The following is a 17,779-nucleotide window of genomic DNA, read 5'->3' as shown; positions in this document are numbered from 1 at the left end:
AATCCTTGAGGCACTCCATTACTCACTTTTCCTTCCTCCAAGCAAATTCTATTAACCACCACCCTCTGACGTCTGCCTATCAACTAGTTTCTAATCCAGTTCACCACTTTGGGTCCTAATTTCAGCCAGTCAAGTTTGTTCAAGAGTCTCCTATGAGCCTTTACTGAAATCTGAGTAAATTATATCTAGCACACTTCCTTGATTTAATTCTCTGGTCACCCAGTCAAAGAATTCAATCAGATTTGTTTGGCACAATTTACCTTTAGTTAAAGCCATCTTTATTTTAAGGATTCTTTGAGACATCAATTCCATTATACCAACTACCTGTTTCCGTCTGGACCCTTGAAAAAGGCTTGTCAGCCGAAACACAGCCAGTGTTGGGTCACGGTAGTCTTTTACATGTTTGATGTGGACTAATTCTATCATTGTTCGAAGATATCTGAAAAATAAAGGAAAGTCAAGAACATTGTGGTTTTCCACAGTTTGTTTTTCTTTGGATTGCTCCTTCTTCTGTGAAATATTGGGTATTCTTGTTTTGTGATTCACAGTTTTAGATCTTGTAACCATTAGATTCTAGGAATTTCACTATCCTCTCCTTCAGTAATGCATCCATTATTGGCCTGTAGTTTCCTGCTTCATCTCTACGACCATTTTTGTTAAGAGGAACCACATCCGCTTTTCTCTGATCCCACAGAAGCACTCCCGTCTCCAGGGATTTATTGAACAAATCTTTAAATGGAGCCGCTAGAACCTCTCTGAGCTCCCTCAATATCCCATCTGGTCCCATGGCTTTGTCCACCTTCAATTTTTCTAGATTTCATAAACACTTTCTTCTGTGAACGGTGTAGCATCCACTCCATTCTCACATGTAATTTTGCCTGCCAATCATGGCAATCATACGGTATTTTCTTTTGTTCTCCTCTTCTTGAGTATTTTTATATTTCATGAACGCCAACTCTTTTGTTTTTATTTTTTCCGCCACTAGTTTGGAGAACCATATCGGTTTCCTTTTTCTCTTGGTTTTTATTTTTATTTTCCTCAAATAAAGGTTGGTAGCCATTTTTATTGCTCCTTTCAGTTTGGACCACAGTTGTTCCACTTCCCTTATGTCCTCTCATCCTATTACCTCTTTCTTCATGTACTCCTCCATTTTACTGAAGTTCACACGTTAGAGATCCAGAACTTTTAATTTTGTGTGGCTGCCCTCCACTTTAGTTGTTAAATCAAACTAAACTGTGTGATCACTACTGCCCAGGTGGGCACCCACTCGAACATTAGAGACACTTTCCCTATTAGTGAGCACCAGATCTAGTATCGCTTTTTCTATCTTCGGTTCCATCACCATTTGTTTGAGTAGAGCCCCTTGAAGGGCATCCACTATCTCTCTACTTCTTTCTGGTTCCACAGACAAAACTTTCCAATCCACATCTGGCAGGTTCAAATCATCTTCCCTAACTTTTGGATATCTGCAACAAGATCTTTATCAATTTGCTGCGCTTGAGATGGAGACTATAACCATATATAAAAGTTCCGTCTTCTCAATTCAAAGCTATCCGTATCGCTTCCTCTTCTCCCCAGGCCCCCTGCATTTCAGGTCCTTGAATATTGGTCTTTACATAGAGAGCTACTCCTCTACCCTTTTGACCATCTCTGTCCTTCCTAAAAAGATTATAGCTTTGGATGTTTTCAACCCATTCATGGGAATCATTGAACCATGTCTCTGTGATCATCACAATATCCAAATCTGCCTCTAACATCAGGGCTTGCAGATCATGATTTCTGTTGCCTAGACTGCGAGTGTTTATGGTCATTGCCAAATAAAAGTAGCTGGAAAGCAATTTCATTTTTTGTCTAGTTTATTGTTGTTTCACTTCTTGTTGCTAAGAAGTGTATTGCTAATATTGTTATGTACATTGCTATCTTTACATCTTGTCTTTTGCTAGGGGTGGCCACCATAAGTGTCCCACATAATATGCCACCCCCACCTTCTAGTTTAAATGTCTAGAAATATATTGCCTGAATTTCTCAGCAAGGATCCTTTTATCTGTCATAGTAAGATACAGCCCATCATTACAATATAGTCTCTTGTTCCATGTATTTCACCATCCTCTTATGTACCTAAAGCCTTCTTGATGACACCAGGTTCTGAGCCACCTATTAAAGATTTCAGTATTTAGTACTCTTTCCTCTCCTTTTCCATATGAAGGCAGTACTTCTGAAAAAGCTAGTCTTTACAAAAGGTTTTAATCCCTTCCCCAGCTCCCAAAAAGCTTTCTGTGCCACAAATGGGGTACTGCTGGCTTGGCCATTTGTTCCCAAGTGGATAACATCAACTTTAGAATTCTTAGATTCTTCCCTAATTATAGATAGACAACATTTAGTAACATAGTAACATAATAAATGACGGCAGATAAAGACCTGAATGGTCCATCCAGTCTGCCCAAACATACACTCTCTATAATTTAATGATTTAATTTAAATTGTTCTTTTTCTTAGATATTTATGGGCCAGAAACCCAGAGCTCTGCCCGGTACTGTGCATCTACTGGAGTCTCCGTTGTAGCTCACTCCTGCTCATCTAAACCATCCCAGCCCATCCTCAACTAAATGGCCATATACGTGACACAGACTGTGCAAGTCTGCCCAGTACTTGCCTTATTTCTTCAATATATACCATTATTTTCTGATTAGAGATCCTCTGTGCTCATCCTACGCTTTTTTGATCTCTGTCACCATTTTCCTCTCCACCACCTTCCTCGGGAGCACATTCCAGGCATCAACCACCCTCTCCGTAAAGAAAAATTTCCTTGCATTACTCTTGAGTCTATCACCCCTCAGCCTTATATTGTGCCCTCTGGTTTTACCATTTTCCTTTCTCTGGAAAAGATTTTGTTCTATGTTAATACCTTTCATATCTCCCCTGTCCCTCCTTTTCTCTAGGGCAGAGGTGTCAAACTCAATCACACTAAGGGGCTGAAATCCAGAACACAGGCAAAGTCATGGGCCAGACTGCCTCATCTCTGCCCCCGCCCCCATAATAGTCCTAATTATAACACAATTTTTTCCATTCATTTTTCATATATATATATATATATATATATATATATATATATATATATATATATATATATATATATATATATATATATATATACATACATACATACATACATACATACATATACACACAATATCATCTTATTAACACATAATAGTTAATCACAAAATTAAACTATACAAAACACACTATATGCATCTCAACATTCATTCTTACCAGAACACAAATAACCCCTATGCAAATATAGGGCCAAAAACTAAAAGTACTAATATATAAAAATGAAACTCTAAGATTCAAGACTCTGCATGCAGTACAACCTCAGAGAAAAATAAACAAATGTATTTCTTCCTGAACAGTGCAAAAAAAAAAAAGCAGATTAAAACTCTCAAAATTGACACAATTCAAACACTAAATTGAAAATAAAATCATTCCCCCTACCTTTGCTTCTCCCTCCCTCACAACTGCAGCTGTGCAGAATATTACTGGAGGCAGGAGAGGTACTCATGCTCCCCCACCCCTGCGCACATTGTACTGCTGGGCCAGACCAGTAGGGAGGTGGAGCTGGAGGAGGAAGGAGGGGAAGTGGAGCTGGAAATCAAGAGGGCAAGCTTGCAGTTATAAACAGTGCCCACCCCCCTCGCTGCCTCAATTTTCTCTTATGGTATGGCTTCCTCCTCTCTTCAGCAGTAATTTAACAGTGCTGGCCAGTAATTTATACCACTGGTGTGGTGTCAACTTTCGCATGCCAGTAGTGCACCAGAAATTTAACTGTGCTGGCCCCAGAGATGCGTCCCAGCTGGGGTCGGCACAGTTAAATTCATGTCTGCTGTGCTGCTGGCATGTGCAAATTGACAATCGCATTAGCGGTGTAAATTACTGGCCGGCAATGGGGTACGTCACTGGGTAGTTTTTGTTGTGTTGCCGACGTGCACAAGCTGATGATCACTGCGGCCCACGAATGCTATTGTTGCTGTCAGGTGAGGGCTCAAAACAGAAAGCAAAGCAATATCGTGAAGCCCTGTTTACTCCCCCGTAATGCTGGCCCTGAACCTCAGGGCACATAAAACAGCCAGGCAGGCCGGATTCAGCCTGCAGGCCTTGTGTTGACACATGTGCTCTAGGGTATACATATTCAGGGCTTCCAGTCTCTCATCATATGTCTTTTGGTGCAAACAATTTTCGTTGCCTTCCTCTGGACTGCTTCAAGTCTTCTTATATCCTTTGCCTGATACGGTCTCCAAAATTGAATACAATATTCTAAGTAGGGCCTCACCAATGACCTGTACAGGGGCATCAACACCTTCTTTCTTCTACTGGCTACGCCTCTTTCTGGCAACAGCCACCACCTTGTCACACTGTCTCTTTGCTTTTAGATGTTCAGACACTATTACCCCAAGGTCTCTCTCCCCATCCGTGCATAGCAGCCTCTCACCTCCCAGCACAGCTTCTTCCAATTTCTAATCCCCAAATACATTACTCTGCACTTCTTTGCATTGAATTTTAGTTGCCAGTTATTAGACCATTCCTCTAACTCAGTAAGAACATAAGAACATAAGAAGCGCCATCTCCGGATCAGACCTTCGGTCCATCAAGTCCGGCGATCCGCACACGCGGAGGCCCCGCCAGGTATACACCTGGTTTATTTATATCCACCATATCTTTATATGCCTTTCTCAAGGAGATATGCATCTAGTTTGCTTTTGAAGCCTGGGACTGTCGATTCCGCAATAATCTCCCCTGGGAGAGTATTCCAGATGTCCACCACTCTCTGTGTGAAGCAGAACTTCCTGACATTAGTCCTGAACTTGTCCCCCCTTAGCTTCATTTCATGTCCTCTTGTCCGTGTCAAATTGGACAATGTAAATAATTCAAGTTCAAGTTCAAGTTCAAGTTTATTAGGATTTGATATACCGCTTATCAAGGTTATCTAAGCGGTTTTTACAATCAGGTACTCAAGCATTTTCCCTATCTGTCCCGGTGGGCTCACAATCTATCTAACGTACCTGGGGCTATAGAGGACTGAGTGACTTGCCCAGAGTCACAAGGAGCAGCGCGGGGTTTGAACCCACAACCCCAGGGTGCTGAGGCTGTAGATCCAACCACTGCGCCACACACTCCTCAATCTTCTCTGCTCTATTTTGTCGATTCCTTTCAGTATTTTGAAGGTCTCGATCATATCCCCCCGCAGTCTCCTTTTCTCAAGGGAGAACAATCCCAGTGTTTTAAGTCGATCCTCATAAACCAGTTTCTCCATACCCTTCACTAGTTTAGTTGCTCGTCTCTGCACCCTCTCCAGCAGTTTTATATCCTTCTTTAGGAAGGGAGACCAATGTTGGACGCAGTATTCCAAGTGTGGTCTGACCATTGCCCTATAAAGCGGCATTATTACTTTCTCCGATCTACTCGAGATTCCTTTCTTTATCATGCCCAACATTCTATTTGCCTTCTTTGCCGCTGCCGCGCATTGTGCCGACGGCTTCAGGGTCCTATCTATCAGTACACCCAGGTCTCTTTCTTGTTCACTTTTTCCCAGAGTTGCACCTGTCATTTTGTACTCGTATTCCTTATTCTTACTGCCTAAATGCATTACCTTGCATTTCTCCACGTTGAACCTCATTTGCCATTTCTCCGCCCATTTTTCTAACCGACACAAATCGCTCTGGAGTTCCTCACTATCCTCCTGCGATCTGATTGCCCGGCAGAGTTTTGTGTCGTCTGCAAACTTGATGATCTCACTGGATATTCCGTTTTCCAAGTCATTGATATAAATATTAAAAAGGATCGGCCCAAGTACCGAGCCCTGGGGTACACCACTAGTCACTTTCTCCCAGTCAGAGAACTTTTCTAGCTCTGGCACACTAAATGGAACAAATGTTTTTCGCAGCACACTAAACAGAGCAAATGTTTATCATGACTCTTTATAATTGAAATTATAAAATTGCAAAAGCAACAAAAAATTAAATTTAAGAGTATTTATTTAAAGTTCTTTAAGCTAAGTATGGGTAATTGTAATAATGGTGAAACTAAGGGGTACTTTTACTAAGGTGCACTAACCAATTTAGCACGCACTAAATCAGATCGCGCGCCTTGGTAAAAGGACCTCTAAAGTAGATAGAATTGCTAATCAATGCAATGGATGAGCTTGTTTTTGAGTGCAAATTAACTCAAAATGCAGCTCGATAGTCGACAAGCAAACACACATTTCCTCATCCACCAACTGAAGTTTTTCTCTTTTTTAAAATTTAATTTTTGTCAGAACTGAAAATCCAAGTTCGTAAAGATAAATCTCAGTTTGCAAAGATAAATCTCAGTTTGCAAAGAATAAACAGTAACAAAGCCTTGATTACTTTGTTGCTCAAAGTAGGTTAACTTCTATATGAAAAATAAATATTAAATTATTTGCCATTAGTTTTCAAGGACCAATCATGTCAAAGAATGCAGCTTCTCTGGGAGGTTGTATCCCTACGCACACAGATGCTCATAACATTGACAGACTCTTGCTTACATGACATACATGTCATTTATTCTAGTGCAGGAGTGCCTATATGGTCGATTGTGATCGACCAGTAGATAGCAAAGGCAATGTGAGTTGATCGCGATGCCTTTGCAATCTTTTTCTCCCTGTTGCTACCCAAGCCAGGCCTGGCGTGTACAAGCGCCGGACTTACAAAACTTCACCTCCGACGTCAATTCTGACGTTGGAGAGGAAGTTCTAGGCCAGCCAATCGCTTCCTGGATGGCCCGGACCTTCCTCCCCGACGTTAGAATTGACATCGGAGGTGAAGTGTTGTGGGCCCGGTGCTTGTATGCGCCAGGCCTGACTCGGGGAAGCAGCAGGGAGAAATCGCGTTAGTGGCTTGGGGTGGGGGTAGGGAAAGAATCGGGGAAGTGGAGAAATCAGCACGATGGCTGGGGTTGGGGGGGGGGCAGGGAAGAGAGAAAGAAAGGCAGAAAAAAAATAAATATTGGCTTTACAGAAGAAGGAAGTGCAACCACTATGGCCCCCTTTTACTAAACTGCAATAGCGATTTTTAGCGCAGGGAGCCTATGAGCATCGAGAGCAGCACAGGGCATTCAGCACAGCTTCCTGCGCTAAAAACTCTTATCGCGGTTTAGTAAAACGGGAGGGGGTGTATTTGTCTATTTTTGTATAGTTGTTACTGAGGTGATATTGCATATTTTAAAGTCATCTGTCTTGACCTCTGATAAAAATCCCGAATACAAATGATAATAAACTTTTTCTCTGTATACAGTGTGCTTTGTGTTTTTTTAAATTTTATTGTTGGTAGATCATTTTGACTTGGTCATTTTAAAAGTAGCTCGCAAGCCAAAAAATTGTGGGCACCCCTGTTCTAGTGTATATTTATGAAGGGAATTTTTTAAAATAGAGTAAAATTCTGGAATCTCTCAGGGTACACCCGGAATCTCTTCAGGGCATAGCACTGTGCCTTGGCACACAGTTTGAGAGACACTGCTCTAACTTTTGCAGTTCCTTTTTCATGTTTTTCACTCCCTCCTCAGTGTCTACTCTTACAAACCTTGGTATCATCTGCAAAGAGGCAAACCTTTCCTTCAGTAATGTCGCTCATAAATATATTAAAAAGGATTGGTCCCAGCACCGAACCTTGAGGGACTCCACTGCTCACCTTTTCTTCCTCTGAGCGAATTCCATTAACCACCACCCTCTGGCATCTGTCCGTCAACATAACACCAAATTTCTAGACCGCATAACCATGAGTTCAATGTGGTTTACAAAAGATTATAAATGGAATTACAAAAACAGAATAATATCTATTTAGTCAGTTGTTTTGAAAAGAGAAAGGTTTACAACCAGTTTCTACTCCAGTTTACCACTTTAGGTCCTAACTTCAGCCCATCAAGTTTGTTCAAGAGCCTCCTATGAGGAACCATGTCAAAGGCTTTGCTGAAATCTAAGTAAATTACATCTAGAATATGTCCTTGCTCCAGTTCTCTGGTCACCCAATCAAAAAATTCAATCAGATTCATTTGGCACAATTTATAGTAAAGCCATGTTGCCTCGAATCCTGTAACCCATTAGATTCTAGGAATTTCACTATCCTTTCTTTCAGCAACGCTTCCATTATTTTTCCAATAACCAAAGTGAGGCTTACTGGTCTCTAGTTTCCCACTTCATCTCTGCGACCACTTTTGTGAATTGGCACCACATCCACTCTTTTCCAATCGCCAAAGATTTGTTGAACAAATCTTTAATAGGACCCACCAGAACCTCCCTGAGCTCCTTCAATATCCTGGGATGGATCCCATCCGGTCCTATCGCTTTGTCCACTTTCAATTTTTCAAGTTGTTCATAAACACTTTCTTCCATGAACAGTGCTGTATCTACTCCATTTCTCATGTGTACCTTTGCCAGGCAATCTCGGTCCTTCTCCAGGATTTTCTTCCGTGAACACAGAACAGAAGTATTTGTTTAGCATGTTTGCTTTTTCCTCATCACTCTCTACATGTCGGTTCACAGCATCTTTTAGTCTTACAATTCCATTTTTCATCTTCCTCCTTTCACTAATATCTGAAAAAAAATGTGTCTCCCTTTTTTACGTTTTTAGCTATTTGCTCTTCCGCTTGCACTTTCACCAGTCGTATCTCTCTCTTGACTTCTTTCAGTTTCACCTGGTAGTCCTTTCTGTATACCTCTTCTTGAGATTTTTTTTATATTTCACAAATGCCAACTCTTTTGCCTTTATTTTCTCCATCACTAGTTTAGAGCAGTGTTTTTCAACCTTTTTTGGGCAAAGGCACACTTGTTTCATGAAAAAAATCACGAGGCACACCACCATTAGAAAATGTTAAAAAATTTAACTCTGCCTATATTGACTATATATAAAGTAATTCTCTTGAATAGGAATCAAATAAACACAAAGAAAGTATTTTATAATTACTTTATTACGAAATAAAAATTATAAAATACTTTATTCAGTGCGAAACCTGGGCCTGTTTGGCTGAACACAAAGCTGATATTCTGGCTGGAATCGAAGAAAGACACACACGTAGCTCTTCGTCAACAGCTCTCAGTCTCTCTCTGTATTTGGTTTTTATAGCATACAAAAATAGACAAATATACCCTCCATCCTTTTTATTAAACCACAATAGCAGTTTTTAGTGCAGGGAGCTGCGCTGAATGTCCAGCGCTGCTCTTGACGCTCATAGGCTCCCTGCGCTAAAAACCACTATTGCGGTTTAGTAAAAGGTGACCATATTGTAAAATATAGACAGCAGATATAAATTCAGAACTGTGCATAGTAAGTGAAGGGAAGTTTTCATCTCTGGGAATTTACCCAGTTAACTATTAAGTTATTTGGGCAAATTCCTTTGAAAACTGTGGTAATACTGCCTCCACTTTGCTAAATTTAAAATCAAATCATTTTCCTACCTTGTCTGGTGATTTCTGGTTGCACTTTCTTCTTCTGACTGTGCATCCAATCTTTCTTCCCTTCTATCAGCCTGTATGCTTTCTCTCCTCCACACCTCATTCCCTCCCCCAACTTTTTCTTCCTCTCTCCCTGACCTTTCTTTCTTTTTTTCTGTTTCTCTTCTTTCCTTCTGTTTCCCTGCCTGCCCCCTTTCTTTCTTTCTCCCTGCCGTTCCCCAAGCCACTGCCACTGCCGCTGCCATCGGGGAACAGGACACCAATGGATAACAGGCCCCAAAGCCGACGCCGACGCATGCTCTCCCTGACGTCAATTCTACAATCGGAGAGGAAGTTCCGCCCAGCCAGGCAGCGATTGGCTGGCCCGAACTTCCTCTCAGACTGCAGAATTGACGTCGGGGAGAAGAAGACTTATCGGCTCGATAGATTAGATCGCCAAGACAAAGTGAGTCCTGGGTGATCGACTCACTTTGCCTTGGCGAGCTACTGGCGCCCCTGCCTCGGGCCCCCTGTCAGCTCCGGGCCCGGCGGCCCTGCGGCACACCAGGCAACATCTCGCGGCACACTAGTGTGCCGCGGAACAGCGGTTGAAAAACACTGGTTTAGAGAACCATATCGATTTCCTTTTTCTCTTGGTTTTATTTTCTTCACATAAAGGTCAGTAGCCATTTTTTATTGCTCCTTTCAGCAAACGAATGCTTTTTCAGTGTCAAAACTAACAAGAAAGGAATTTTCTTTCCTAGTTTGAACCAAGTCCATGTCAACTAAAATTTTCCTGAGATTCTTGACCATGTGATGATTGCATATGAATTCAACCAGGGGTTATGCGATCAACAGTAGGAGAACCTGAGCTAATCGATTGGCCAGAATAGTTACTAATAATTTGGATTCATAGCAAAACACTGATATGGGCTTATATGAGGAAGGATACAAGGGGTACTTCCCGGGTTTAAGGAAAATAATGTTAGTGAGCCCCAAAGTGAAGCTTGAGTATGTATGATTTTATTAAACATTGCTGTCAAGGGTAGGGCAATGTCATTCTTTAGCAATTTGTAGAACTCTGCTTTAAACCATCTGGGCCTGCAGCTCTGTATAAAGAGCTCTTATTAATGGCCAATATCACTTCATTGGCATCAATGGGATGATTCAGTTTAGCCAATTGTTCCGCTCCCAAACAGGGACGCTCTACATTATCAAGATATATATCCAGATGTAAGCCATCCTGTGTAGAATCCAATTTATAGAGATCCATAAAATAATATCTAAAAATTGTATTTATTTCAATGTCAGGATGCACTAAAAGACCCATCGGGATTTTCATGAGTAGTATATCCCTGCCCAGCCTTCACTAAATTGGCCAATAACTTTCAACTTTTTTGACCATGTTTATAAAGCTGATATTAATACAATGCACATTTCTTTGCATGTTGGTGTAAAAGTTAATTAAGAGCGGATTGGGTGGCTAGTAACTGAGACCTCAAAAAGTGTGTAGATGACAAACCACACTGTCTACAGAGCTGCACGAGTTGCTTCCCCAATCGTACAATTTCCTGATCTCTGGTTCTCTTTTGACTGAAGAAGGCTATCAAGTTCCTCGTAAGACCACCTTGGCAGTTTCCCAGACCAGAATTTTATCCTGAGAGTTCTGTGAATTAAAATGTTTAGTCTTCCCATTTCCTTAGTATGTAATCCCCAAAAGCTGAGTCTGTATAAAGATTAAAAAAAAAGTCCATCACCTAAGGCTGTCCTCTGGTGACCCCCAAACAGTGAAATGGTCCTTCTATAGTCAATCTGTGATAAAGCCCAAGAATCCTAAGGGCCATGAACAAATTAAATGTACAATGATTTAGTAGTATGTCATCATCCATTCCAGCAAATGTTAAAATATTCCCCCCTATTCCTAACCCAAAATCCCATGAATTTCCCCATATATCTACCTATCCCAAAAAGCTAAGTGCTAGATGCACAAAAGCCAGCGATCATTGCTAAACCTGTTTTCACAGCTTTAGCGATGATTGCTTTTACCTACCTGATGTACAAAATGGCCCACCACGTGTTTTTCCCCTCGATCACCCATTTTCTGATCCGGCCATGCAAATTACCTAAAACCCCATGCAAAGTAGCCAAGCGATTGATGCACTAACATCACTTGGCTATTCCCCCCCCCCCCCAAAAAAAAAGGGGTTTTAGCGATCGGAAAAATCCAACTGGTTTAGAAATGGGTTGCTTTTTTTTTTCTTCAATAGCATAGATATTTTGCAAGTGTTACACACATAAAATATTTGTCCCATAAAAAAAAATGAAAAAAGTCCCCCCCAACCAATGACAGCCACCCCCGATAACCTCCGACAAACGTGGCATGAGAGAAAATTCCCCCCCCATGTCAGGCACCCACGAGCCACTGTCCCCTCCAAAACCCCCCAAAATGGCAGGAGGGATGCCCACTCCCCCCTGCCACAGAATACCCCTGCGCCTTGGCCCCCCCACCCCAGGCACCCCTGAGCCACTGTTCCCCCCCCAAATACACCCCAAAAATGGCAGGAGGGATGCCCATTCTCTCCTGCCATGCAGAACACTCCTGTAGGGGCGCCAGGCATCCCTAATCCACTGTTCCCTCCCGAACTTTCAAAAAAATGGCAGGAGGGATGCCCACTCCCTTTTGCCACTGGATGCCCCCACCCCTCTCCCATACATTTTTAAAAAGTTGGAAGCAGGAAGCCCGCTCTCAGGCTCCTATATAGGAAAGATTTAATCCTATATGACGGGCCTTCCCCTCCCCGGTGCATCATGTGATGTACGGGGAGGGGCCAAAAGCCCTGACTAGTTAAGTCGCTCAAGGCCCCTCCCAAGGGGTACTGTGCATGTGAACAGGGCTAGGTGAAATTGCAGCTGGCATCCTAAAGAGCCCCACTGAGCCCCCCTGTGGATGCCTAACAGTCTGCACTCAAGCCCCTGGGATTTAGAGTAGGCAAGCTAAGCTACTAGTGGTACAGACCCCAAGCTCCACAAAGATCACTGCAGGATGGCCAAACGGGTCCCCCAGAGATTAACCTGCTGGCTGCAGATCCAAGACTGCTTATTCTCCATGCAGGCAGAATTCTCTACCATACTGGGATGCTCTGGTGCACCGAAAGAAGCAAAACCCATGAAAAATACCAAAAATAATAAAGAAATATATAGAGCAGATCAGAATGACATCTTCTGGCTCATGTTCAGAAGAAAAAACTGAAGTGGGCAGCAGAGCCCTCGGTAGAAGGAGGAGGAGCTGAAAACCAGGAGTGGATTCCTTTAGCATGGCTTGTGAGTATGGGGAGAATACTGTCTAGAATGACACATCTATTACAATAGAATAATTTTTAACAAGTTCAAAGAAAAGCTACCTAATGATGATACGGTTACTATGGTTTATTGTTACATAAGTTTACTATACAGGTATTGCCTTTCCAAAACAAGTCAAAGCAATTTGTAATCTAAATTAAAATCAGAAAGGGATACCAATTATAGATAGGACAGATAACACAATCATACTAAGAGTAGGCATTTATGCATATTAGTATAGGAACTGTTCCCTGTGTGTATCCCGAGAGTTGTGTCAAGAGGCAAAACTAGAGAGGAAAAACAGACAGCAATTTTCTCTCTAGTGAAGTGTCTCTCAAACTGTTTTAGCTCTAGCACACTAAACAGAGCAAATGTTTTTCGTAGCAAATCATAACTGAAATTATAAAATTGCAAAACCAAAAAAAAATTAAATTTTAGAGTTATTTATTTAAAGTTCATTAAGCTATGTATGGGTAATTGTAACAATGGTGAAACTAAAGCAGATAGAATAGAATTGCTAATCAACGCGATGGATGTGTTTGTTTTTAAGTGCAAATTAACTCAAAATAGGGCTCGATAGTTGACAAGCAAACACGCATTTTATCATTCACCATCTACAGTCATTCTCTTTTTTCGATTTAATTTCTGTCATAGCTGAAAATCCAAGTTCACAAAGATAAGAGAAGATCCAAACAGTAATAAACTCTTGATTGCTTTGTTGCTCAAGTTAGGATAACCACTGCATAAAAAATAAAATTACTTGTCGTTCGTTTTCAAGACTCAATCATGTCAAAGAATGATGCTTATCTGGGCGGTTGTATCCTTATGCACACAGATGCTCATAAAACTGACAAGACTCTTGTGTACATGCCATTTATTCTAGTGTATACTTATGAAGATAATTTTCTAAAACAAAGTAAAACTCTGGAATCTCTCGTAGCACATAATTTGAGAGACACTGCTCTAGTGTAACAGATTTCCAAACAATCTAAAGTATTTAAACACAAAGAATACACTTCTCACTAGTACAAAAATTCAGCAGCATTAGTCCTCCTACAATGCTGCAATAATTCTTCAACTACTTGTTGCTTTATATGCTCGTTTGGTCTGCTCTTTGTTTTACCCCTGAATCATCGCAGATCATCTGCCTCTCCTACATCCCTCTAATCAGGAATGATAAAAAGTTATCTCACCTGGCTCTATGCTGGCATGGCAATACACATCCTCCCAAGTGTACTCTGCCAGATTTACAGGCTGTGTAACCCAAGGGTCCTTCAATAACTTTTCCAGAGTCATACGCTGCTCTGGCTCAGGATGCAGGAGGCCTGAAATCAGATCCAGCAGTTCTGTAGAGAAATGAACGTTGAGAAAAGAAAACTAAAAAAGCTTCTATTAAAGTTCAGCTATGTTTGATACAGCACAGTTACTTACCTGTGACAGGTGTTATCTAGGGACAGCAGGAAAATATTCTCACAGGTGGGTGATGTCATCCATGGAGCCCTGGTACGGACAGTACAAAAGTGTACTGTCACTTTAACTTCTTTAGAAGTGTCGAGACCACCCATATCGCATGTGCGCGAGTGCCTTTTTATTCAATGTCACCTCGCAGGACTATCAGTTCAATAAAAAACGCTAAGAAGCTAATTAGGGGAGGAGGGAGGGTTGTGAGAATATCTGCCTGCTGTTCCTGGATAACAGCTGTTACAGGTAAGAAACTGCTTTATGGAACACACAATTATTCTTATTCCAAGTACTGAAATGGTACAATTTTGGTCCTTTCTTCACAGACTGGATAGAAACACTATATAGACAACCCACAGCTCGTATTCTTATTAACAACTCTCACTCCAACAAATTCCCCCTTCATAGAGGCACCCGTCAAGGCTGTCCCCTTTCACCATTGTTATTTGACTTAGCGTTGGAACCTCTCCTGTCAGCTATCCGACAATGTCCACTAATTAAGGGTATCCCCTCATCCAGTCGAGACATTAAATTAGCAGCCTATGCTGACGATGTCCTTCTCTTTCTCAGAGATCCTCTTGTCTCCTTGCCCCATCTTATTAACATTGTCTCTCAATACTCTCAACTTTCTGGATATTCTGTTAATTGGGAGAAATCAGAAATCTTTCCTCTCAATGACCACATCTCCTCCTCAGATCTGGCTCAATTTCCTTTTTCATGGTCACAGGGAGCTCTGAAATATTTAGGGGTCCTAATTCATAAAGATCCAGTACACGCCCAAGATCTGAACATATCCAAAATCAAAAATTTAGTTTCAAACACTACAACTCGTTGGTCCCCACTGTATTTGTCATGGTGGGATAGAATAGCCTCCATTAAAATGACTTTAGCCCCGCAAATTAATTACACCCTTTCCATGCTTCCCCTCCTATGCCGGAAAAAATTATTTCATTGGCTCAATATGAAAATCTCTGAATTTATTTGGAACAAGAAAAAACCCCGTATTGCTCTCGCCAAGCTGAAGGCCTCTAAGATTAATGGAGGATTAAATTTACCAGATTTTTATTATTATTATATCGCATCTTTAGCCAAATATGGAGCTTATTGGATCGTTGATTCTAATCCTCAGGATCAACCAGCATGGTTTGAAATGGAACGCTTTTTATGTGCACCACTGCACGTTTCTTGCTTCCTTACAGTGTCAATACCTAGACACTTGAGAAAGTATTCCTTGTTGAGTGCAACGCAGCATGCTTTTCATCTTCTAGATGAAACGGCTGAGATCTCTGTTAGTGAAAGCCCACTCATGTCCCTTTGGAATAACCCTAAAATTCAAAATAAAGGTAGATCCCTTTCATGGAAGAGGTGGCAACGGGCGGGTGTCGAGTTTGCTCATCAATTAATCTCCTCCACCTCATTCGTTCCTTTTAATATTTTTTGTTCTGCATATTCACTTCCATCCTCTATACATTCCCAATGGCTCATGCTTACTGGAATACTGTCTAAGGTACATATGCGCCCTGACTTTATGACCTCTATCCACACTGTTCACCACTGGTCTACTCTGGCCTTAATGAAGGGTAAAGCGATATCTCTTTTTTATAGTATTCTAAGGGATCACTCTTTTACCTTTTCACCTCAATCAATGAACCAATGGGTCTCGATTCTGCAGACTACGCTTTCTGATATAGATTGGGAACTTTTCTGGTCCTCCACAAACCGTCCTCTTCTATCTTCCAGAGTCTCGCAATCAATGTTCTTCGTTATGTGGAATGCAGTATGGACCCCATTTCGCATGTGGAAAGCGAAGCTAAAACAAGACTCCACCTGCTGGAATTGTTTGAAAGAGTCTGGAACTCTTGATCACATGCTTTTTCATTGCACTATAGTTCACTCCTTCTGGATTCGTATTTGGGACACTATAAAATCTATTACTAAGTGTTCAGAAGAGATTTCCATGGACATTGTAATTCTTCGTTCTCAACACCCTTGTTTCGCACAAACAAACTGCCCACCTAAACTCATTGATGCCATGTTTGTAACAGCTCTTATGCATATTCTAAAAAATTGGAAATCATCCTCGCTACTTGACTACACCTCTGAGCATGTATCACAAATTTGAATCTTATGCATATGAGAAAAACATGATTTCTCGACTCTCCACAAACATGGTGCGAAATAAATCACCTTGGTCATTCTTAGATTCATATGTTCATTCTAACCAGTAGACACTTCTGCCTCTCTATCTATCTATCTCTCTCTTTTTCTTTTTCTCCTTCTTTCTTTCCCTCTCTCTTATTTCACTCTCCCTGCTTTTCTGCCTTTCATATATCTTTTATTAGCAGTTACACATACCCTGGATTCTTTTTATTAATCTGGTTGTATGTAAATGATTGTAGATATAGACTTTTTCTACACCATTGTGTCTTATTCAGATTTTGTGTGTTTGAACTGCTTTCTGTAAATTTCTTATAATATTCAATAAAAATTAATGAACTGGAACACACAAAAAAACTAGGTAAAACTACCCCACGTAGAGCCAAGCAGAAAAAGGAACAGAGTGGCGAGTGGGGCAGTACACATCATCCTTGGAGATAATAATGTTTATTTATACAAACTCAAATTAAAAACCAAATACATATATATAAGTACACAAATATAATGTCCTTTGTCTTGATGACCTGATACAGTCTATGTTTTGGCCTTCAGTCGCAGGTCTGACTCAGGGGTATGGTGGTCAGTCTGCTGCGAGGATGGTGCAAGGAGATGAACTTCGGGTTTCTGCACCATGGAGAAGCATTGCATGGACTACAGGGACACGACGGGCTACACCTAACCAGAAGAGGGAAGAATGTCCTTGGACAGAGCCTAGCCCGCCTACTCCACAGGGCTTTAAACTAGGTAAGTCGGGGGAGGGTACAGGCACAAACAACATACCAGGCGAACTAAAATGCCAATACATTTATGAGGCTGAGGAAAGTAGACACCGAAATTCTGGGTCAGGGGTGAGTGCACACACTTTTGAGTCGGGAGTAGGGTCACATCATATTTATGGGTCACATTGTAATTCCGGGTCTAGGGGGAGTACTCACTGTAGTTCTGGATATATGGGGAGTACACATTGTGGTTCTGAGCCTCAGGAAAGCACAAATAACACAATCAATGCTAAAGGTGTTCAAATAGCTCAACCAGGAATATCCCCACTGAGACATAACAAAAATATAACATGGAGGGCTATGTACGTCAACGCACACAGTTTAGGAAACAAGATCCTGGAATTGGAAACAGAAATAAGGAATGCCGACCTGGATGTGGTGGCGATATCCGAAACCTGGCTCACAGATTCCCACGAATGGGACATGGTCATACCGGGTTACAACTTGCTTCGCCGGGACAGAGAGGGTAGGAAGGGAGGGGGTGTAGCATTATATACTAAAGATGACATTAAGGTCACGAGAATCTCAGATGTCCAGTATACTGGGGAATCCATTTGGGTTAATTTGGCCAGAGGGAAGGACAAATGCTTGTATCTTGGCG

General features: G+C 41.4%; 1 protein-coding gene across 3 annotated transcripts in view; it reads right to left on the bottom strand.

The window, feature by feature from the left end:
* The window catches only part of PASK (PAS domain containing serine/threonine kinase), a 514,076-nt gene that overhangs the window by 22,025 nt on the left and 474,272 nt on the right, over positions 1-17,779 (bottom strand). For all 3 annotated transcript variants that reach the window (XM_033957505.1, XM_033957503.1, XM_033957504.1), the window contains one exon: positions 13,975-14,127. In XM_033957505.1, the coding sequence (XP_033813396.1) occupies positions 13,975-14,127 (153 nt within the window). The remainder of the gene's footprint in view (positions 1-13,974; positions 14,128-17,779) is intronic.

The sequence above is a fragment of the Geotrypetes seraphini genome, chromosome 9 (assembly GCF_902459505.1).
Source record: "Geotrypetes seraphini chromosome 9, aGeoSer1.1, whole genome shotgun sequence".
Lineage (NCBI taxonomy): Eukaryota > Metazoa > Chordata > Amphibia > Gymnophiona > Dermophiidae > Geotrypetes > Geotrypetes seraphini.
Note: the sequence above shows the minus strand (reverse complement) of the source record. Positions and strands in the feature narration are given on the sequence as shown.